This window comes from Poecilia reticulata, chromosome 1 (assembly GCF_904066995.2).
Source record: "Poecilia reticulata chromosome 1, P_reticulata-male-v2, whole genome shotgun sequence".
Lineage (NCBI taxonomy): Eukaryota > Metazoa > Chordata > Actinopteri > Cyprinodontiformes > Poeciliidae > Poecilia > Poecilia reticulata.
In genome coordinates this window covers 29,883,490-29,908,009 of record NC_088830.1, presented here as the reverse complement: position 1 = coordinate 29,908,009, position 24,520 = coordinate 29,883,490, and the positions used below count along the sequence as shown (strand labels likewise).

Here is a 24,520-nt window from a genome sequence, read left to right as displayed (position 1 = left end):
GTCTCAGCACTTTATATTTCCTGCTTTACTGCTGAAAATAAAGAATCATTTTCTCCAACTTTGTTTAAAAAATGTTTCTGCTGCATTTGTTCGGTTCTGATCAAAGTCTGTTCTTGTCCCAGAGGATTCTGTGGATGCTTTGGCCTAAAGAAGCGGTGCATTATTTTTACACCCTGTGAACAATAACCTTTCTGTTGTGATCAATTGCAGATCTCTTCAAGCATCTGGAGCTTCTGGGGACAGTCTAACAGCTGGTGCTGACAAAGAAAAGCAGGAGCAGAGGTAATACTGGGTTTTAGTTACATTTTTCTGAATTCATTATGATGATTACTTCTATTAAAACTTCTCACTTCATATATCTGGCTCAACATTATAAATTTAGGCTCAAATATGCACATACAGTGTGATAAAAAGGTTTTTACCGCCTTTGCAGTGGAGTACCCAGCGAGAACTCACGCACGCAGGTGGAGAATACCCAAACTTTGTGCAGGCTGGGATTTTGAACCCAGAATCTTCTTGCTGAAAGGCAACAGTGTAATTTTAAAGAAAAAGAAACAGGAGAGATGTTTAAGGGTGCAACAAAACTCACAGCACTGCATGTTGGAGAAAATCCACCATAAATGCTGGTTTTCCAATTAGTTGAATTTGTTTTGTGAAATCATTCCACACTGGAGTGAGGACTGTTTAAATAAATCCTTAAAAGCCCCACAGTTATTCAACATCCATGTAGAGTAGCTTTATAAGGCAAACTATTTGTTGAAGTGTTTGTATCTCGATATTTCCCCTCCGGTTTTCATTCTCTCCCTCATGCTTTTATTTTACCTTGAACTTTATCTGTGGCTGCAATTGGAGCAAAAGCTTCATCCCTCCCTCCTCCCCGAATACAAATAGTCCCTGATTAAAGATGACAGAAGCTGCGTCTCTCTGAATGATGACTCTGTCTGCTTTGGAATAAAATATAAAATAATTTTCAATGCCATCAAATTCTGCCGAGGAACATGCAAAGAGGTCTATTCGGTCCATTAGGGGTATTTTCATGTAAATGCAAGCCCTCATTTCTGCAAAATGCCGCTCTACTTTCTTGTAAAAATCTCCATATGAGGGCTCTGCTCAACGTTATTGTATTGACAACTCTGTGACCAGACTTTTTTTTTCTTCCCCTTGCAGTTTTTGTGCCTCCTTTCTCCTTTTTTCATCCTGCGTTTTTGCTGCCCAGTGCAGAGAATATGAAATATTTATCAGGGCATCTTGTGTTGAAGCCAAGATTCAACATAATAATGTTGCCGAGCTTTCGAGATAATAGTTTGCAATGTCGTGCAAAACAGGTTCCTCTGCAGGGACGGTTTTTATGTCGTCAGGGGGAGAAAGAGCATAAATATTTTTTTGTCAAAAAAGTTTGCTGCGTGATAAGCATGGTTTGTTTGACTGCAGTCTCTTATATCAAACTGATTTAAAATTCACTTTCCGAACTCACAAATGTGACTTTGAAAAGCTTAAGCACCGTCGAGGGAAACGTCTGTTTGACGTTTATTTGTGTGTATAAACTCTCTTTAGAATCACGCCGCCGGTTTTTAATTATCTCCCTTGATGGTTGTCAGCAGTGTGTCCTGATGTGTTCCTGCTGTACCAGACCTGCATCAAGCGCGTCTCAAAGCGTGCGCATGCACATGCAGCCTGCTGTAGCACTCGTGTCTGGGCTACCAGAGCATTGTACCCAAGCCCCTTCTGTTGCTACTTTTTTTTTGCTTATTTTCCAGTAAAAGCCAATTTTTGCTGTTTCAGACTCGTGCGTGAATGAACGGTTCAACCTGTGCCCAGATTGAACCGTACGGTAATCCTCCCCAAAGCCTCCGCCAGCTCGCTGATTGCCTTCATTTTTCAGTGTCACCAACAGGAAAGCCAAGGCAGTGTACCCATGTGAGGCCGAGCACGAGACGGAGCTCTCCTTCCAGGTCGGAGCAATATTCAGCCACGGTGAGTGTTATCTCCAGCTCCAGTCGCTCACTCACAACCCGCTCTGGAATATTGGATTTAGGCAGGAGGAGGGGAACTGGGCTCTCAATCTGATCTGAAGTTGGAGGGAGTGATGAGGACAGTGACGGGGAGTCTTCAATCAGCTTTAAGCACTTCCACAAGAGAAAACAAACGGTTGTTTTTCTTTTAATTTACCAGAAATTATGTTGTTTGAACAGAATCAAATTATTTTTTTGAATTCCAACAACTCTGTTCACATATTTTTTTACGATCTGGGATCGTCCAACTGAAGCTAATTATTTCCTGCTTGACTGAAGACGTTCTGTTTCTGATAAAAAGATTTAAGGACCGAAAAGGGAAACCCTTTAATTAAAACAAATGCTTGTTAAACACTGAGAATCTGTTGGGCTCATTTACAATTTTCAGCAAACTACCAAAGAGATAACTTAAATTATTAATGTAAAGGGGACCTATTATGTAAAATTCACATTTTGTACTTTTTTATACTTCTATTCTGGTCTCTATTTCTTCTTAAAACTCAAGCACCTCAAAAAAAATCACCCAGCTGCTTTTTAGCAATAAGTTAGTTTTTTCATGTCTGGAAAATGAGCCATTTCAGAAACCTTTGAACGTAACCCCATCAAAGCCCAGCCTGTCAGCTAGCAAACCAGCATGTTTTACTGCTGAATGTGTTGTACAATGGCTGCTGGAAAAAACAAGCATTTTGTTGTTGACAACATCCAGAAATAACTTTCTGCATTTGTGTTGGTTGTGCAGGAGGCTCTATTTCTGCTTTTCAAAGATGTACAGTTGTATAATTGTTCATCTGTGTGTTGCAGGAACATAAACGTTGAATGGGGGGCGTGGCCAGCAGCAGCTTATTTGAATTTAAAGTGACAAGAGGCCCTAAAAAACCTCAAAATAAGCAGAACAAACCAGATTAAAATTTCATTATCTAAGAATGATTTTGTGCAAAAATACATGTTTTCTAAATCCCATAGATCTATGCTAACCTGTTAAAGGAAGAATACTAGGTCACCTTAAACCATAATAGCTGTAAACCAGGAAATGTTTCTTAGTTTAAATAAAACACTGAAGACAAGTTCTTATGGTTAACCAATAGAAGAAAGGAGAATGACTGAATTGAAATAATTAAACTGCATAAACTCAGTGTAGCCTCTTTAAATAAATGTCTGATATTCTCACTATCTAACACTGAGCTCTTTTGCTTTGTGTCTGTTCCTCGCCTGTCTGTGGTCTCGTCCCCCTCGGTGACGCTCTCCCGCAGTGACCCCGTCGAGAGAGCCTGGCTGGCTGGAGGGGGAGCTGGAAGGAAAGAAGGGCCTCATCCCTGAAAACTACGTGGAGATGCTGTAAAAAAAGATGATGGAGATATTTATATAGAGTTTTATCACACCAAGGATTCACAGCAGAGCTTCTCTCCAAGTAATAAAATCAGATATTTTTACAGGTAAATCATCCCAGACTCCACTATACAAACTTTGACGGCCAAGTAGACATGATGATGCATTTTAGAGCTTGTTTTAGTTAATTAAGTAGTCAGGTGTTCACATTGAGACGTTGCATTTGTGCAGTAGGGTTTGGCTTACAGTGTTCTGCTGTACATTACATGCTGTAGTCGTAGTGTCCAAGGAATTTAGCAGCAGCACCAGAGAAAAGGTGTCTGCCTGAGCTCACTCTCCTCTGCCCTGTTATACATGGTATCCATGAGCTCAAAGTCAAAGGGAGATCCTCAGAAACTCCAGCACTCGAACCGCTTTAGCCTTTTACCCCTTCCACCATTAATTGTAGACCTTTATTTTTTACTAGATTAGAAATACCTGCGTGCCTTAATCACAGAAACACAGAGTGGTGTATGTCTGTTTACGGGTATGTCTGAGACCAGTTGGAGTGGGGCAGCGCTCACCTATAAAATGTTTTATTTGCACCCTTTGTTATTAAAACGAGGCACGCCGCCGCTATAATTTAATTAAATTGGCACATTTATTGCATGAGATTTGTATTTCAAACACACTTTGTTCTCTGTTTGTTGTTGATGCACCTAGAAAACCAGTGAATTTGCCTGATTATCTTTCATGTTGAACACTAACAATTATCAGGGTCATCAGAGACTGAAAGCCAAGTATCTTTCCTTTCTCAACGTTGCTCCAGTTGTGAGCAGAAAAAAAAATGATACACTCCAACAAAGCTGAATTTTAAAGTACCTCAGAATATTTTACGTTTTAAACTTGTGTTGTGTTCATGTTGGAGATATAAAAAAGGTTACAACCAAGTACATTTCATTCTGCTGTGTGATAGACTGGTTTTTATCTTTTGCTTAGACTGGTTTTAGTCTGCAAACATGTAACATTGCATTTTATCTCCCCAGTTCTTGTGCTAAACACTGTAATTTCTCTGTGAGCTTTGGTTTAGCATTCTGTTTTCAGCTGTGGTTGCAGTAATTTAAGATGATTCTTGGCATTCTTGAAGGCCTTTCACTTTTTTTCTAATTTGATGCATTTTGTTGATCAATGTTAAAGAAAATAAAGATGTTTTTTTCCCCACTTTTTGTTCAGTGTTCTGTGTTTTTGTTCAATTTAGGTCCGTTTTTTTCTTATCAATTAACATTTATTTTACAACTGATATATTTTGTTTCTGTTTTTGTTTTGTTTTGTTTTTATTGAAACAAAAAATGTCCAGACATTTGTGGTTTGTTTTTAATTCAGTTTATACATATTATACAGTTGAAACCAGAAGCTTACATACAATGAATAAAAGGACACGTGCACTTTTTTTAAAAATCCGACCAAACTTCTCTTGTTTTAGGTCAGTTAGAATTACCAAAATTATTTCTGTTTGCTAAAAGCTACAGTAATGAGAGAACATGTCTCTCATTATTGTCTGAATTATTAATGTCTTCAAAATCAAACGTTTACATACAGAATGATTTGTAATAAGGGGAAAGCCCAGACGATGTCATGGCTTTGGAAACTTCTGATTGGTTAATTGAGTTAGTTGAAGGCACAATTAACTCACTGTTTCTGGCTTCAGTCAAAAGAAATGAGTCAAGATATCAGGAAGAGAACCGTGGAGCTGCAGCATTCTGGTTCACACTTAGGAACAATTTCTACATCCTTGAAGGTGCTTCGTTCATCTGTATAAACAATTACAGGAAGTATAGTCATGATAAGAATGTCCAATTGTCAGTACTCGGGAAGGAGATGGGTTGTACAAATCAACCACAGAACTAAAGCCTGAGACCTTGTTAAGTTGCTGCAGAAGCTGGTGAGACCATGTAATTATCCACAGTGAAACATGTTCTGTACCAGCATGGGCTGAAACTCGGCAAGGAGGAGCCCATTACTCAAAAAGAAAACGCCAAATTGTGCTTTGTACAAAGAGAGAAAGAGCTTCATTGTTAAAGTTTCCAGTGGTCTCATGAAACTGCAGTGGAACTGTTTGGCCATGATGACCATTGTTACATTTGGATGCCTGTAACCCTGGGAGCACCTTCTCAACTTTCATCGAATATATTGCATCAAGGGGAAACGTAGAAACACAGAAACAACATCAGCTACAAGAACCAAGATATTTTTAAATGATTCAAATTCATTTTCGGTATCCTGTGCCAACATGGTGGCAGGGAGAATCTCTGGGGTTTTCTATCTTTTTTTATTATTATTTTTAAATATGCCTGTAGTTTTGTCATTGAGTACCAATCAGAGCTGGAATACATTTGTCCGAATAACGTCAAATGCTAACAACGGATTTGAATTACAACTGTGTCATTGGCATAGAATTGGCGAGATGCACCATACGCAGCAAGTCCCAGCTCATTAATGTGAATTGCAAAGAGAGTAGTACCCAACACAAAGCCTTGAGGCACACTCTGTGACATCACAATAGCAACAATTGAGGATTTTGACACACTTGAAACCAGAAACGTAGTTTAAAAGCTTGGTCTGAACTGCTGATTTGAAAAAGTCTGTGACATGATCCACAGTGTCAATGCTACAGAAAGTACCACACGGTAATCCTTGGCACTGCGTTTTCAAAGTAATTTAAAACTTTTTATGAAACAACACCAGTCTATGTTGTTTTCCGAAACCAGACTGACAGGTAGAAAATACTATTAGAGTCCAAATGTGTCTTTAATTGGTCATTCTCCAGTTTCTCAAGCATTTTAGCTAGGATGTAGAGTCAGAAATGGGTCGATAGCTGTTTTGTGAAGTGGGATCACCACCTTTTTAGTAAAGGTAGTACAAAGGCTCTTTTCCAAATCCGAGGAACAGTATTGCTTTGAATAAAAATATGTGACACTGACTGAGCTGTGAGACCTGCAGTGAGGAGCGAGGTTATCAGTACAGGCTGATTTCTGCAAAACTTCGCAGACAGACAGAAATGATCAAGTTAAATAATAAGTCGGTTTGTGATGACTCCTTTGTTGCATCACCTGAGAGGCTGATTTACAGCTACACTGAGCCAGCTATGAAGTGAAATGCAAGTCTTACTTTTTAATGTCCAAACACCTAAAGGCTATATAAAAAAAGCAACTAAAAAGGATTAAAATTAGATGAGAAATCACTAATTCTCTCCTCAATCCCTCAATGAAGCAAAACGTCCATCCATGTTAATTCTTACTCTTCATGTTTGTAATTAACACAGCGAATGGCCTCCTTGCACAGTGCTTTGACCTTTGTTACATAATTACCAGGAGGCAGTGATTTTTAATGGACCTCCTCTATTTGGTTACATAATCACACAATGTGAGGAGTTACCAGCTACCTGAGGAAACTGCGATGATAACGTAATGAAATGAGGCAGGGCTAATGAGAGGGGCAAAGTATTCCTCCACCACCGCCCACCCCGCAGGGCCCTTCATCTTCTCCCCTCTGCCAGGATGTTGCTGAATCATAAAGACGTCCACCCCGCCTGCCTCTCACTTTGCTTTGGACTGAAAGCATGCCACGTCTCTGTCTGTCCTCATTTTTCCCGTTTCCTCTGCCTACCTGCCTGTCGCTATGTAGTGTTTATCCTCCTCTTTTCTTTTTTTTCTGAACTAGCTCTCATTTCTTCACCTTCCTGCTGCTCTTGTAGACACTTTGACTTGAAATTTGTTCATTCACTTCTCCTTGTGAGTTTTGGGAAGTGAATGATAGTGGTACTTCAAATAATTCAGCTCCACTTTTTAAGCTTTTGAAGTGAAATCACTTGACGCTGGGAAATCTATGCTGATTTTTATACATGCCTTATTCCAGATTTACCGCACGTCTTTCATGTCAGAGCTTTTTCAAGTTGACATTTCCAAACTTATTAATCATGTTGTTCAGCCCCTTTTAGAAAACAAATGTAGAACATCACATTTGAAATCTGAAAGGTTGATGTATCCATCATTAACGGTTGGATAAATAATAAATTCATTTGTAGATGGATGAACAGTTGGATAAACAATGAAGGGGTGCATGGATGGAACAATGGACAGATGAATAAGTGGAAAGTAGATTTGATTGAAAGATAAAAAGATGGATGGATAAATGGATAAACAAAGGATAGAATGAGATGGTTTGATGTATAAATGAAGTGGGTGTTTAGTTTATAAATGTTTTAGAAGATAGATTAATAAATAATGAATGGCTGAATGAAGTGAAAGAGTGATGGGCAGATATTATTACTAGAGATGTGCCGATCAGGTTTTTTCTTGCCGATTCTGATTCCGATCACCCATGAGGGCCGATCACCGATACCGATCACCGATGCCGATCACATAATTATTATTTTTTTAATCATAAGCACTACCGGTTACATTATGTGGAAAAAGGAACCATGAATTCTCCTTAATATAGACAAAAACTTGTTTTTAATAACTTTTTCCAAGAAAAAAACAAAACGGGCATTGTGCAAATTGTACTGCTATAGTAATACTATCTTTAACAGATTGATAACATATGAAGTTTCTGAAGAGCTAAATAATGCAAAAAATTAAAATAAAACCTCTCAACATTGCCAAAAAATTCAAGTATAAAACTTAACATTCAAAGGCAAATACAGGTTCCATCACAATAAACAGTCCAGAGTTACTGAATGACAACTTCCTGATAGCATGGCGGCTAGCTGACTACTGCTAGTTCTGATTGGCTGTTTCTGACTGAGCGGAGTAATTATGCAGAGCAGGGAGGAGATTGATTATTTTTTTAGAGATTATTTGTATCATGTTAGGACAGCAAAAGTTTTAATACGCATGTAAAATGTATTTTTTAAGTTAAGTGCAGCAGCTTTAAGCAGAGGTTCGGTGTGAGAGTCACTACCAGGTGGAGCAGAAGCGGCGCTCCGTCTGTGAAATATTACTACCTGTAGCGTAGCAGCGGTTCAACAGCGAGAGCAGAACCAGAGTCTTACATCGCAGCTCGAAGACTTAAATTATTTTGCGGGTTATTTGTTTAGCTTTCTGACCGTCATGCTAATCAGGGTGAGTGTTTGTAGCTGTGCGCTGCTTTACCTGCCATCTGATCCTCCATATGTCTTTTACTGCAGTGAGCCTCGATGTAGCCAAACTCAGTCAAGTATGGCATTGTTTTTATGCCATATTAGATTCGTCGTGTTGATGCATTTTGACCTGCTTCCCCCCGAGCTAATTTTCCGCCGCAACACGCAAACGTCCCCATTCACTCAGTGCGTTATAGTTCCACATCGCTTAGGATTTGTTGCTGCGCGTTTGCACAGTGTGAAGGAAAGAGGAGACCAGCTGCACAGGCAGGATGATAAATGAGAAGCAGGTGATCGGTTTCTGTGATCGGCAACAAGAGACCGTGATCGGCGATCACCGATCATACACTTTTTCATGGAAATCGGCCGATTATGATCAGTGGCCGATCGATCGTCACACCTCTAATTATTACTATTATTATATTATTTTCATTCTGCTTCGTTAAGTTCAAGCGAAAAAACCTTTTAATGCTCATGAGAAAAATAAGACATATTGGTAACATTGAACATCTTTGAGATTGAAAGAACTGTAAAAAGCTCTCACTTTTGGAGCAACTTATCTACTTATCTTTAGAAATTCAGATTTCTCACAGAAAAAAAAAATCATCTAAATATGCAGACATGTTTTCATAATACACTTCCTTTTCCCTGCATATTCAGTTACTCTTCATGACTGTGAAGGAAACCTGTATATACTATGTGTTGATTAGATGTTGGTGTGTTTGCGTGAAACTCTCCCCTTGTCTTGTTCATCTCCCGCTTCCTGGTTCTGGCCGCGTTCCAGCTGTCCTCTGCTTCCCGTGATGCAGTGTCCTTCAGCCTTAAAACACCTTAAAACACACTGTGACTCAGCTTGGATCAAAGATTCGGAGCCGTTTACCTGCTACTGTGAGAAAATGACGCAACTGGACAATATGTCTGAATTTCTCCAAATGCAACTGCAGAGCTAACGCTAACCTAATACTTTCTGGTGTCTCCGTGCGTTTCCTTCAGGGAGCAAAGCTCAAATATAATCATAGTAAGACTTGATGTATTATTGAGGATGAAAACTCAGCGGGAATTCGCAGAAAAGTGAATTTCATACATAAAGGAGAGAGTGTAGAGAGGAGGGAAGGGAAAAAAAAAAAAAGCCTCGGCTCAGAAAGTGGGCCACAGAAGCTGCCATGTGCGCGGGTGCAGCCGTGAAATCAGCCTGATCCAATAGATTCTGTTTATCTGGCACGACTACAAGTGAAAGCAATTGGAAATCTGGGGGAGATTTGGAGAAGGCTGTGATTCAGAGAGAGGGGGGGCGAATGAGCAAAAAAGTAATACTGTCTGCTCTCCAGTCTGGCAAAGCAGGCGTTTGTTCAGATCAGACCTTAACAAGGTTAATGGTGATTTTTCTCCACAGGTTCATTTTTACTGTAAAAGTCTCCTGCTTTCTTTTCCTTTCCTCTTCGTTCCTCTCAGTCCAGCTCCTTTAAGCTGCAGTACCTGCTGCTGCTCCTCATCACATCCTGTCTGTGCCACCAAAGTTCGCTATTTTCCTCCAGGCACTAAATGCAGCTGTTTAGAATCTACACAAAGCAGGGGTTTTTGATATTTTTACTAGAGTTAAATTGCATTCAACGACTTTCATCTTCAAAAATCAGTCAACCTTAAAAATGTATTCAAAGAAGTGATTACCTCCTTTTGAGTGAGCAATCAATTTCACGTGTTAAAAGCAAAAAGATTTTTCTACATTTCATACTTGGAATAAAGGCAAAGATGATGCAATGAAAAGATTAGCAAATACTGATGTCTAAGATCAAGAATCAAATTATTAATGAGACAATATGTGTTCACACCTGAGTAACCAAGGAGTCAACACATTTATTATCATAATGGGATTTATTTAGCATAGAAAGCAAATTTTCTTTTTCCCCATATTTGATTATCTGCTAATAGCAAAAATTTTTATAAAACTTTTATACCTCCATATTGTAATAGTTCTAACACCAACACTGGACATACACTGGAAACCATCTTAGCATGGAAGTTCACAGTTGTGGTTCAGCCAATCAGCATTAAGGATATTTAATGTTGCTCCTGGATTGGCTGCTTTGCAACACAAGCCAACAGTTAATTCAAATGCCATGCTGCATTTTCTTTTAAATATTTTATATATCCTGACAAAAAATAAAAACAAATGAATGGGTTGAGTTCCAGCGTGTCAGGAGCTTATAGGCATCTCAAAAACATAAAGAAAAAGCTAAGTAAGAAGCTTATTTATGTATTTTTTACGGATAAAAAAAAATCAGTGTTTATAAATATTAAGACAATGAGTAATGAGTAAATTAAATTAAGCAAATAATTAAAAATATATCAGTATTGATTAAGAAATATTTGATTTATTCAATTTTTTTCTGATCAACAGTTGTTTTCTTTCTTAAATGATCTGAAACATTCAGGTGTGGCAAAAATGCAAAAATAGAGCTAAATAATCCTTAAAGGAAGAAACGCGGCTGAATAAAGAATACATTCACATTCAGGCCTTGCACACAGAGCCGAGTCTTTCTAAAAACAAAAATCTCCACCACATCATGTAAAAAAAACAAAACACTATCATGCACGATATCGGTTTCAGAAAAGACATCATCCACGTCACTGAGTGTTGATTTAAACATGCCAAACCTGTAGGGGGCAGTAAAGCGCAAAGATAAAAGATTGCTTCAAAACAACTACGAGTTCTTGTTAGGAATTAAACATGGCGCAAGGAGGTTCGTTTGTGTGTACAGATAGATAGCTTGAACTACGTGTAAGTACCGTATTAGCATATAAAGTTAGTAAAACACAACACAATGCAGATTGGGAGTCATGTCAAGGCAAGTATGTGGATATATTGGCGCATTGTTTGTCACAGACTTTAATACACGGGACCCTAAATCCCAATTTACCCATATTTTCTCAAATCTCCACTTTTGTCGGGGTTTCTATATATATATATATATATATATATATATATATATATATATATATATATATCGTTTGAAAGGCCAAAACGCATAAAAATGTATTTGTTTTCTTAGATATATATCTATATGTGGCATCAGAGTTTGAAATAAGCAAAATCATATTTTTATAAGATCTTACATTGACAATGAGCAAAAACCTTTTGAGAATAACAACCAGCAAGTTAAAATCATCTTCATGCTTTTTTCACCTGCATAGTTAAGGATTTACTTCGACTTGAACAACAACCTAAGACTTGTGGTTAGTGAAAGTTCATCAGTCATATTCAATAAATATGTTTGTATGAGGCTCGTTTGTTAGATGTTTTGAAAATAACAAACTTTAAAGAAATTAAAAATACTTTTTATTAAGCCCAAATTTCTGTGTTTTTTGTTGTTTTTTATTGGTCTGATGTAATACGCTAATCCCAAATGTCACGTTTTCATGAGCTGTAAGCAGAAAATCACAATTAACAGAAATAAAGGCTTTACATTGAATTAATTAAATCATGTAATGTGCTTTGCTGAGTGAATTAGGTTACTGAAACACGTGAATTTTTCATGTTTTCTTATTTATTGAATATGTCCGTTGGGTAGGCTGAAGGTTTCAGTTTTCTAATGTAAACAACACTACACAACACAAATAATCAGATCACAACAATCAGTCAGTGTAATGGTTTTATTAGAATCTTGCAATATTTCTGCAAACACAAGTATGGCAATATCTGCATTAAGATATACAGTAGTATCTGGTTTCAAAAAATGCTGAAGGAGGTTTGGTGAAGGAGGTTCACTGTATGTTTGCTAAGAAAACTTGTACTGAGTAAAAAGGTATTTTTGGATCTGGAAAAAGCATTTCTGTATATTTTTATATATATATATATTTATATATTTATTAATAAATAATGCACTGCCATGGCCGTGGAGATATGGCTTAGACTGTCTACACCCGATTCACAACTCTGAAAAACGGCAATGACATGACTCCATACACACAATGACGCAATAGTGTCAGGAAACAGCAGTTAGACTAATCGTGAGACAAACAAGCCAAAAAAGGAGAGTGAATTTAGAAGAGGACTGTTCAGAAGACAATGCAGCTCCCTGGAGTTTTGGGAAAGTTTTATAGCTGGCAGTAGGTAATGACTGATGGCCAAAAAATAAACTGTACATTAATCAGCTTCCCTCTCTTGGAACTAGTTTGACAGTTGTGAATATTCTTGTTTACTTTTTGCTGGAAGTTGGATGAGAGTGTCAATACAGCTCACAGGTCCGTCTGCTGACAGAGAATTGCACTTACTTGCAGAAGATTTTCTTTTCTCTCACTTTGTTAAAGTGACAGTTGGAAATATTGAATTACTAACAATGCAACTTGAGCACAGACAGATTTATATGCTCACTTATTTCCAACACTCCCCATGTTCTTGGTTCAATACTTTGCTGTCACACTTTAATCCCCCCACTGCTTGTAGCTCATATTTTGGCAGTAAAAAAATTTAAAGAAATAGTTTGGGAAAAATCTGAAGTGTGGATTTTGTGGATTTGTCATTAGTCAGTATGTTACCTGCTGAAAGCTTCTCAGAACAATTTCAGGTTGGGGAAACAGAAGTTTCGATGAAAGAGTCCTGCTAATGGCTAGTCCAGACTGAATTTCTGCTCCAGTCTTTGTGCTTTAAAATGGTTGTTTACTCTGAGATGTTCAAGTATTTGTATTGAACCACAACTGTGTAGTTTTCACAGTTTGGGGTAAACAAATTTAGAAAAGAGTCAGGAGCAATCACAAGTTTTTACCTGTTGTTCAATTACATAGTTTGACATCTCAACATCCATGTTTGATGCAAAACATATAAATGAAATGATTTCTAAAGTACTCTACGCCAAAGCAATGCAAGAATATCTGGGAATTATGTCACACAGGAACTTGACATTCTGTGTTTTACCCAGCAGAGTGAAATGGTTTGAAGTTGTGTTTGTCGTGTTTTGCAGCTTCAAATAAATGTGTCTGAATAAAAGCCAAAGACATTTAACAAGCAATTCCAGATATAAAAATGAATCGCTTCACATAATTGTATTTGACATTTTAATGGTTGTTTTATCATTTTGTTTGCATTGTATTTTTAAATTTCAATGAAATTATGGCAAAATTAATTTTACTGTATTCATATAAACAGGAACAATATTTGGTTCAAATTGGATGACATGTTTTTTAAGTGTTTTTAAAGTTAAACATCCTGTCTGTCTTTAAAAGAACTGGTTATGTTCAAATCTCATTTTGGGAAGCATCCATCACTCAAGTCAGTAAAAAGTTGTTTCTTGAAAACATTACATGGTCATTTGAAATCTATATGTTCCTTAAAAAAATGTTTTTCAATCCACTTTCAGATTGTCTTTACTTAAGAAATTAGCTTAGGTTTCTCCCAACAGAGATTATTCAGATTACTTTCTGCTGCAGGTTGATACTAACCATAACTCCACAGAACACCACATAAAAAATAAAAATCAGTTTTCCCTTTCACCGTTTCAAATAGCCTAATTTACAGTGTGAAGATAGTTTCGTGAACACATGGAACCAAACATAACATTTATTTTATAACATTCATATAATAGTTGTTTTTTACTCCGATAATGAATGAGACATCCAGTCTCACTAGGAGAGGTTGCAGAAGATTCAACATCCTGGATCTACCTTTCTTTAGGTCACATTATTTTTCTTTGATAGCCAAACCTTAATGCACATTTCTTTTCAATTGATAATTTGTAATAAAATAAAAGAAATAATAATAAATCCGGCGCAAACTTATGTTGAAGTCAGTGATTCTATGTTAATGTGTTCACCTGTTTGTATTTCAAAACTAAAAAGTCAATAACTTCCTTTAACATGTCCCAGTTCCAACAGTATGTGACTCCTTGGTTTTTATTATTATAGTGCTTGTCAACTTTGTCACCATGGTTACGATATCACCTCAACAGCAAAGAGGATCCCTTTCTTAATACAGCTTGTTACAAAATTTTTTAAAAAGTGCTTTTGATTTTTTTTTTTATTTGTTTAAGGAAACAATAATGAAGAAAATTAAAAAAAAAAAAAAAGCAAAATAAAAAATGTCCTCAGTGAGTAGATAATAAATGTACTCTCTCTAACATTCAGGTAGTATGCTCCATAAGTCTCTCACAATATATGATACATTCATTTCACTGTGCCAACACTTACTCTGTGAGCCAACAAACAGAACATGGCGAGTGGGAAACACATTTTTTTTCAGCTGTTTAACAAGATGGTTAAAGTAGAAATGTTTTATACTACACTCAACATAAAGACTTGCCTTATTATTTACAATATATACTGTAAAACTGTAAATCAGGTGAGATAAAAAGGCACAAGTTTCCCTTTTTTTTAAGTACATGTAAACATCTCATCAAAAAGCATGCAATAACATTTTGTTTTACAAAAAGGATATCATTTTTAGACAAAGTACTTAAATATTGTTTTCCTGCAAAATATAATTCTCTCAAAAATACTTTCCCATTCATTCTATGAACTGCTAGACATTTTTTATTCTTTAAAAAGGACAACGAAAAGGGGCAAAATAAAGAATTAAATGAAGCCTTTCTGGAAAGGTGCTGAAAATTATTGCAGTGGAGAAAAAAAACATTGAAATAATATTTCTGTAGAGTATATTGAAAGAGGAGAAGTTGGCCCCACATTCTTACCCAATATATATATATTTTCCCATAACTTATGGAGAAAAAAATCCATCAGGATGACAAAATTTGACACATCCACCTCAGATCTCCCAATTTGACAATAATAAGAAATAAAATACACGACCCTCTCCCTTTTCTGATCCCCGTCATTTAAACTATATTTACTAAACCTCCAAAGACAAACTAATTCTGGCTTCTGTTAGCCTGAAAATGAACAAACAGAAGAGAGCGAAAAGTCTGGTGGAACGGTTCCAGAGCCGACCCAAGATGATATGGGGCCAGGAGCAAAATTTAATTTGGGGCCCCAAATTAACTTGTCTGACATCTTCATTTGGTTAGGCAGCGCCAGAATCCTGCATTAAGTGAATGTTCATAGTTATTTATTTATTTACAGCTACAGTGTTGATTGAAGGTGATTCCCACACAGACACAAGCATGAGAAATGACTGAACTATGGTGACTTCAGTCATGCTCTTCCAAACTATCAAATTTTGTTATTTTGATAAAACATATGTCAAATTAAATTAAAATTTTTAGTTCAAGTAGAGATGCACCTATCAGATTTTTGTGGCCAATTTCATATTTTTGCGAAGTTCTGACCCTCAATTTTAGTTGATTTTAATTTCTCTTGGATACATTCAATCAACACTCATTAATTATTTACCTTAAGAGCAAAGGAACCACCTCAGTAGTTGAGAGGGGAGTTGCCCTAAAACTGATTTTTAAGAAACAGATTTAATTTTAGCCTCCTAAATTATCAGTTTGCTTTGTAACATCAGCTTCCATGTGTATTGGATAAAATGTGGATTTTTTCAAAAGCCAACATTATCAAAACACACCATGTTCCATGATAGAGGCTGAAAGCTACAAATGATAATAAATCAGAGCAACGTGGCTACAACACAGTCAGTCTTTCTGTTATCTGATTAAATTACTCGTTTAAATTAGAATTATGCCTGACATTATTGACATTCATATCTTTAAAGTGAAACATTTCAACGTTACTTATATTTTTCTTCTAACTGAAGCATAAGAAACATTTTGAAGTGGCCCAGCCAAAGTCCAAACATGAATCTGATAGAGGAGGGAGCTAGAGATTAGGGTGATGGCAAAGCTGCCTTCCAACCTCAAAAGACATGGAGCATCAAAGAGAGAGAATTATTTTTTTTTTCAAGTATACTCATTTGACAATGTTTCTAGTCTTTTGAGAGATACCCATATAATTTCCAAACATTTAAAATGCTTCTTTAGACTACTACAATTTACTAATGTTGAGTTTTCTTTCCTCAGTACAAACTTCCACACCAAAGGGTGTTGTAGCTAGCGCAGCCCAAAGGGTTTGGGCACAGCATGTCTGCTGACCCAAAAATGATCTGATGTTTTAGTTTCCTGATTTTGTCCTGTCAAGTTAAAACTCAGCTGATGGTCAGTGCATCCCGTTAGGGAATTAAGTCACTGATATTGCGGGCTGCTTAGCTTGCTTAAGCCTTGGGCCGGCTTTGAGAGGTTCTGGTGCTCTAATGTAGCACACCAGCACCAGGCTAGGTGGCTAATATTATGCTGTCTGACTTTAGGTTGGGTGACCATGCAGAAATTCCTCCCTCTGTTATCAGAGTCGCTTAAAGAAACAAACAATCCCTGCTAGCTGCGCTGATGCCTCATTTCACATTGTTCCTCCTCTGTGCAAATCTAAATGTGGAAACAGGATGTGGCTAAAATCTATGACATGTGTGCATAATAACCCACACTGAAAGAGCAGATAAACTATTCACATGCGTTCCGAGAGAGAGATAAAAAAAGAAAAAAAGATGCACACAAACTTCATACACACATGTAAATACACACTTACAGGGCACAATAACTGGATAACAATCACGCCTCCCCACACACTTGTTATCTTCTCTGTCGCTTTTCAGTAGCATCATCGTAGTTTTCCACAACCGTCCAGAAACCAGTGGGGTGTGAGACTATTAAATGGTCCAGAAGAACGTAGTGAAAGTAATACAACTTGGCCCAAATAGAGGAGGAAAAAGCAGAATAATCTGTTCTTCATCAACACGTACCTTAAAACATCTTCTGTACATCAACTGAGGAGAACGGTGTTAATACCTGTACAAACTCACTCGGTATTGATGTGTTAGCTGTAAGCAGAGTAATGCTCCACGTTGGATACTATAAACTTTACAGAGTATGTGTGTTCAGACTTTGAGTCCATATATATTGTAGTGTCTGGGCTGTCTACTTGTTACTGTACATGTTACGTCTCGCCTCGCTTTGTAGAAATGAAGCACCTTAATGTAAAATGACTGGCTTGTCAAAAAAACGAACCCTTCTATAAAATGCTTTTTATTGTCTCTGGGAAGAGTAGATAAGTGTTGGTTCACAAAGGGCTGGTTTAGCTTCATTGCGGGTAAAAACAGACATTTGGACAGCTGCTCTGGAGATAACACAAATGACAGCTATTACTATAGATTCACCTCAGTCAAATCCATTATCAGTCGACTCTTACTGAAATTGTTTCTGTAAATGCATTATTTCATCCTGCAACATTTTTTTAACTTTGTTTTTTATTTTTTTTGCAGAAAAGGTAAAGTGTTGCATCAATATATAACACAATGTCTCTGAAATAGTCACGGGAGTTTCATGTGCAAGCTTTCTTCACACTTGAGAGATATATTCATTTCAAAACAGCTCAAGCTTTGGACTTTTGCATAAGAGTCTTGATTGTTTCACTACACGTATTTAACCTTGTGTGTGTGTGTGTCGATGTCATTAATGGCCGTTACGATGCAGACTTGTGAACCGAACTTGGACTTGTTAGATTTGATGTCGCCGTTTAGCTTGTGATGATGCCTGTATAGCCCTTGGGTTACCTTCACAGAGACCTGCAGCCTCCACATGAAGTCCTTTGCTGCTACACGCAGAGCTAATTTACTAGTCTAAGCAGGATATTTCCAAGTGTGATTATTCTTTTTAAGACTGCATAAGCTAGATTTAATATTTGCAATTAAAAAAAAATCAGTGGGTTTGTAAGGGAATCTCAATATAGTGCAGGTGGAGGGCATTTACGGGAAGGCATGTAAGTTTGTTAATTTTCCATCTACTCCTGTGTGAATATATTCTAGGTGATTTATGGCTTTATCTCCACAGAATACTGTTTTCATCTTTGGGGCAGGGTTGCATGGGTGTACATCAGGATGTTTTCGTCAGGTTTGTTAAAAGTCAATCTTGTCGTGTCGTGCTCGATGTCTCAAACTATTCACAGCTCTAAGATGCTTATGGTGACTGCAGGGTCAAATCCTTCTCCTCACCACTCTGCTCGACGGCGATCCGAGGCGAGGACGCCGCCTCAGGGGGCGGCAGGGTGAGGGGCCGACACATCAGGCCTTTCTTGCACACGTTCCCTTCCCTGAACCTCGTTTTCCTCTTTCTTTCCCGGTTCTTAATGCCACTTCTGTTCCGGCTTTGCAGCGAGTCACTTCTTGTGGAAGTAGATAGTGTGAGTAAGGCCCGACTCCACCTTTGGTATCTGGTCACTGATGATCTCGACCAACATTTCGGGGAACTCCACCTTCAGGGCCTGCGACTCACGAAAGGTGTAGAAGCAGAAGTCCAGCAAGTTCCCAACGAGCTGCATATCACAAACACACAACTTAATGAAAACAGATCCCACTTTCATAAACTGGACTTGCAAAGATCTTATTACTGCTTAGATTTTTTTTTACATTTTACAGCCAAAAAGTTTGTTATAAATTTAACACAAATGCAGAGAATTATGTAAATTTTTCAAATCTCTTATAAAAATGAAAATGTGTGGCATGCATTGCTATAAATATGAGAATAAAATTATAATATTACAAAAATAAAATCTTATAACAAAGTCAAAATAACACAAGAATAAAGTCACAATAATAGGAATATACAGTCATATCACCAAAATACAGTTTGAATATTAAGAGAATGAAGTTTTAATTTTCTGAAATCTTCTACACGAAAAATTATTAAAAATATAGATGAGGAATGTTTGTAAAGTTTTGCTTTGGAATCAGTTTTACCAGTTAGGAAATAGATATAAGCGTTAAATTACTGTCACCAGTAGGACTTTAAAATGGTTGTTCATACATCGAGGAGAGAAAAAGATGGACTTGCCAAGTACGTCACGTCACGTCACATCGTGATTATTCTATTTTTCACCTTAAAACAATTTTTGTCTTATACTTTTTCGCTTTTCTTCTGGCAATATCCTATCTTTATTTTGCTAATAGTATGAGTTTATTCTCATAATATTATGATTTCACTCTTGTTATGTAAAGAAAATTCTCTTAATCTGGTCCTAATAGCCCTCTGTCCTCTAACATGCCTGAATCAAATGCAGAACAACTGATTGTCTTTAGGATTTAAAAATCTGCCTGTGTGTCATTTCACCTCAGCATGAATCCAGCTGTTCTGTGATAGAGAGCATTAGTAAACAAACAGCAGCATGGGGGCAAGTAACACAGCGGGCAGGTCAGGAGGAAAGTTGTGGAGAAGTTTAAAGCAGAGTTAGGTTATAAAACGATATCCAAACGTTGAACATCTCACAGAAACTGAGAGGCAGAAAACTCAGACTACACATCATATACACTGCAAAATCACAAAATATTTCCACGGATTTTTGTCGAGTTTCCACTGCAAATATTTTAGTACACTTGAAATAAGACAAAGTTAACTTACAAGTTACTTTAGCAATAAGTAGGAGATTTCCTGAAGTCAATAATTTGTTAATATTAATAATAAAAAGTTCCCACTTGGTGAATTATTTCACTTATAATAAGTAAATTGTCTCATGTTAAAAGTGGAATAATCTACCAATGGACTGGTACTTTTTCAACAATATTAAGGAATTACTGTCTTAAAACAAGCTCCTATGTCTTGCTGAAAAGTTACTTGCAAGTTAGTTTTGTTGTATTTTATGCACACTAAGATGTATAAGTAGAGACTATCCCAAAAATACTAGGTGAGATTCTATGATTTTACAGTGAACAATCCTTACAGTGAAACACGGAGGTGGCAGTATCATGCCATGGGCATGGCTTTGACATTTCAGCAGGACAACAATTCTGAATTAGATGTGCAAGGCAGGTAGGGATGGGACTTCCAGCTGTAGTTACAGCAAAATCTGGTTTTCCTAAATGTTCACTCAGTTTGGCTAAAGAAAAAAGTCAGATTTTGTTCTTTGTTAAAAGAAAGGAAATTATAGTTTATGGATTGTTTCTTGATTTCTTGTTTTTGTCTGTCACATAAAATCCCAGTAAGTTGACAAAATGGGGGAAACATTAAATGGTCTGAACTCTGTTGCAGGGCAGCTTCTTGTCTTCATTTGAAAACAGGAACATTTTATTACATTTCTTTCTGTTCAGGTTAAATTTCCTTTATTGCTCTATTGTGCTGACCACTTGGGGGCAGCACGTTTTATTTTTTCTCTACCCAGCTCTCCCTGAGAGAAAGGTCATTCTGTCAGCACAAACCCCAATTACTTAATCATAAGGCTGAATTAATTCTGGTCAGTTATCTTTATGACTTCCCGCTTGCTGATCTTCACCTCCAGGCTTTGCTTTTGCACCAGCCGACCCCGTGCATAGAAACGTGACTGTCATTTAGCACATTTCCCACAGTGACACCTCAGCGCCCTGATCCAATAAACCGAAAGCCGGTATCGATCCTCCTCTGTTCCGCTCACCAATACAGCGTGGCCACTGCCTCTTCCAAAATAATTCCCCACTCCCCCCTCAGGGATGCAATTATCCTCACTGCAAACCACACAATGCTATTGAACCGCTAACTAAAGCATTAACCAGAATCCACTATGTTGCCATTTTACTCAACTTTTCCTCTAAGAGCAGAAGCCCAAAGTGGCAGCAGTTCAGAAAAGAGGGGCTTTGCAGGGAAGCGTGCGCAGAGTGGACCGGGTCAGGGGAACTTACATCATGCATGGCGTCCAGCAGCTTGGTGAGCTGGAAGAAGCGCTGCCAGGTTTGGCCGGAGTTGTTGGTCGCCTTTCCCACAGAACGTCGCAGCTCCTTGATGTAATTAACCCTCATCTCCTCGAATGCAGCCTGGTTCTTCAGACCCTCTTTGGGAACTGGAATAGAAATGTTATTTGGACTTAGCAAAAAAAATAAAAGTAAAAAGATAAACACTTTCATACTGTAGATTTCTAATAATAATAATAATAAAAAGCTTTCATCTGTATGTTGTTGTTTGAAATGTGTCAGATTTTGTTTTTTATCAAATAGCTAAAAAAAAATTATATTTTCAAAAATGTATTTGGTCAAAAAAACAGACATTTGATATTTTTACCTGTTACCTCAGGTAAAACAAATATTGTCAAATAGGGTGCAGCCAATAATATATTCACTGGAAGCTGATCTGAGCGTGTGAAAAAGAATCCAAGGTGACTGAGGTCCGGTGTGAAGTTCAGTGATGACACGGGGAGCCAGTCATCCACGTGTTTTCTCAAGTGTCAGGTCTAAAGGTAACTGTAGAGCACATCATTCCTCCCTCTGCTGTTGAGGTTAATGGGCATTCAGACGTCATTCTCCTGCAGGGCTTGGAACCGGCTGTCAGAAGTACCAGTACCTGCTTTAATGACCAAAGTATCACTGTGTTTGATTTGCCAGCAAACTGGCCTGACCTAAACCCCATCGAGAGCCCATCTGCGCACAAGATGATAGGAGAAACTAAACCCAACGATGCAGACGAGCTGAACCCGAGCTTCTCCAACATCTCAGTAAATTCTCATTTCTGTAATAAACGGAAACACATTCTTTTTTCAATTGAATCTTCAAAAACACTTAAGTATTATTTTAATCTGTTCCCCCTCGTAGAGCAGCTTCAAAACTTCACAAATTCAGACATTTAGAGTTTGGAGAGACCCACTGCTTCAACCCTCAGCTCCTGAAGATGTCTTCAAAATACAAAAAAAGAAAACATTCACAGTTGAAAATCCAAATTTTAAACAACACGGAGTAAGCTTGATTCAGCTTAGAATTGGCTGGCAAGCTTTCGCTTAACACGATTTGCAGAAAACGGGCCAAGACATATGCAGCCACCAGTGTGCTCCTTTAATGACGGGATGTGGAACTGCGTAAAGGGTAATTAGAGGTGCTTGGTGAATTAGGCTTCAACTCCCACACACAAGACTGATTTGGGGGCATTTTCTCTCTGTTGGTGATTTAAGCCATTTTAGCAACTCGCTATAATCACATGCACCATTTCCAGCGGTAATTAGTTCTTCAGTTTACGTTCATGAACAAATTCATTAATTGAAAGTTCTCAGAAAACAATTATGTAAATCTAACTGTAAATCTTTTTGAACTTAGCCTCAGTTAGTGAACAAACAACTGCAACCTTCACACTAAGGTTATTAGCTCAGTGTAAAAAAAAAAAATCTACTTACATTTAATCAGCTTTAAAACAGGACAAATTCACTGCAAAAACACAGACTTTTACCAAGTTTTTCAGTCTAGCTTCTAGTGTGAATGTCTTAGTACTTTTGAAGTAAGAACAGAGTAACTTTTCAATAACATATATTAGCTTTTTTTTAAGTCAATTACTTAATATTGATGAAAAAGTGCTAGATTCACTGGCAGATTATTTTACATTTAAAATTGTTATTTTGTTTACAGTCTTTATCATTCATTTAATTTGGTCTTTCACTTGTTTTGTTCATCTATTTTGAATATTTTAAATGTGTTAAATGTTCATAAGAATTAAAAGTTTATTGATCTTTCAGAATGTGATCTTGCAATACTATGCAAATACCACTACACCACTTGTAAATGATCTCAAAACAACAATGTTATTGTTTATCGCAATAACTTCTGGGATAATTTATCATCCAGCAAAATGTGTTATCATAACAGGCCAAGTTGAAATCCCGACTTCTTAATTGGAATGTTGTTAGCTCAGTCTGTTGTCACACCCAGCGTTCCGATTTCCGAGGTAACTGGAACGCAGCATTAGTCCCTGCTGGTCCAACACTGGATTGCCTCATCGGCATGCAGCCAAGTTCTCCGGAGTCCTGCTAATGACCTCATTATTTGATTCAGGTGTTGAAGCAGAAACACATCTGAAAACGGTGGGACACCTGCTCTCGAGGATTGGAGTCTGACACATATTCAGCTTCTCATATGAGACCCACATATGTTCACATGTTGGCTGAAAACTGAAACCATCCACCAAGTTGCAACAGGAAGTAAACACAACGCACCGAGACAAACGCTCAGACTGAAACCTAGTTGTGTTGTTGCACAGCAGACTGCACTATTCTCAGCTCTAATGGGTTGAAAGAACCGACCCCAACACACACACACACACACACACACACATCCAGTCACAGACAGTGTTAAATTGGATTATATTCTTCTGTACTTGTAAGTATCCTGTGAACCTCGGGTGAACTAAAACTGCTTGTAGAAAAAATTTACAAAATAACACAACTGAAAGGACGTGTTTGAATTGCAAGTCTCAGAGGATAAAACACTGTAACTGTGAAGATGTGTGCTCTGTTGCCTTCTTCCCTCGCTGTGTTATCCTTTTCACTGTTTCTTTAACACACAGACACCTCCAGGCCTAACGTACATGGAGCTGAGAGCCGATAGAAAGACAGATTGTTCTCCGCCGCGGAGGCTGGGAGTCCTGCGCTACATTTCATGGCTGACATGATGAGAACGTGTTAAAACTGAGGGCTACATTCGGACCTTTTGTTTGTCTCCCACTGACCCAAATGGACCTTGCTTTGAAAATGGCCTGGCCTTCACAGGGTTTCTCCACATGTGGCCCAAAAATAGGGCGTTTGTATAATTTGGTATCAAATAGATTTTTGTTTCTGCATTACCCCTTCAACAAGGCTGCAGTTCTTATTTATCGACATTCCTGCAGGTCCAGTTACTTACTGGTTACTGGTTTTCATAATGGGCATAAAGGCCATTAATTTTGGGTTTTTAATAATTTCTTTCAATAAGCGGTGATCAAAGTTGCAGGGTGTCTTAATGTGACAGGGCCGGGGCCTTTTAACTTTTAGTATGTGATTAGGATTGACTGCCGCTGGTGGTTTCCATTTATCAGAATAAAAAGGATTTGTTTGACAGCATTCATTTGGATTGATCACTCAAAACAATAAAAGCGCAAAGAAGCACAGTGTAGATCTAATAAAGAGAATTTTACATTTACACAAGATGGAAAAGCCATCTGAACTACAAGTTAATTGGATGTGATGTTATTTGGCAAAGCTTTATGCTGAACTCCAGAACTGTGTGGCTCATAGTGGCAGCTCTGATTTCTTCTTTTTGTAGACTTTAATGCGTTATTTTTGGTAGAGCCATTGCTTTTGTGGACAATTTTTCCCT

The 24,520-nt window shown here is 37.6% G+C and overlaps 2 protein-coding genes across 2 annotated transcripts in view; one reads left to right on the top strand and one right to left on the bottom strand.

Moving 5' to 3' along the window:
* The window catches only part of arhgap10 (Rho GTPase activating protein 10), a 55,563-nt gene extending 51,025 nt beyond the window's left edge, over positions 1-4,538 (top strand). The window contains exons 21-23 of the mRNA XM_008420325.3: positions 211-282; positions 1,883-1,974; positions 3,263-4,538. Coding sequence (XP_008418547.1) covers positions 211-282; positions 1,883-1,974; positions 3,263-3,351 — 253 coding nt within the window. The 3' untranslated portion in view covers positions 3,352-4,538. The remainder of the gene's footprint in view (positions 1-210; positions 283-1,882; positions 1,975-3,262) is intronic.
* A 7,555-nt stretch (positions 4,539-12,093) lies between these two features.
* Positions 12,094-24,520, bottom strand: part of nr3c2 (nuclear receptor subfamily 3, group C, member 2) — a 102,465-nt gene continuing 90,038 nt past the window's right edge. Inside the window, exons 8-9 of the mRNA XM_008420339.3 lie at positions 21,095-21,252; positions 12,094-18,762 (exon numbers count right to left, since the gene is read on the bottom strand). Coding sequence (XP_008418561.1) covers positions 18,607-18,762; positions 21,095-21,252 — 314 coding nt within the window. The 3' untranslated portion in view covers positions 12,094-18,606. The remainder of the gene's footprint in view (positions 18,763-21,094; positions 21,253-24,520) is intronic.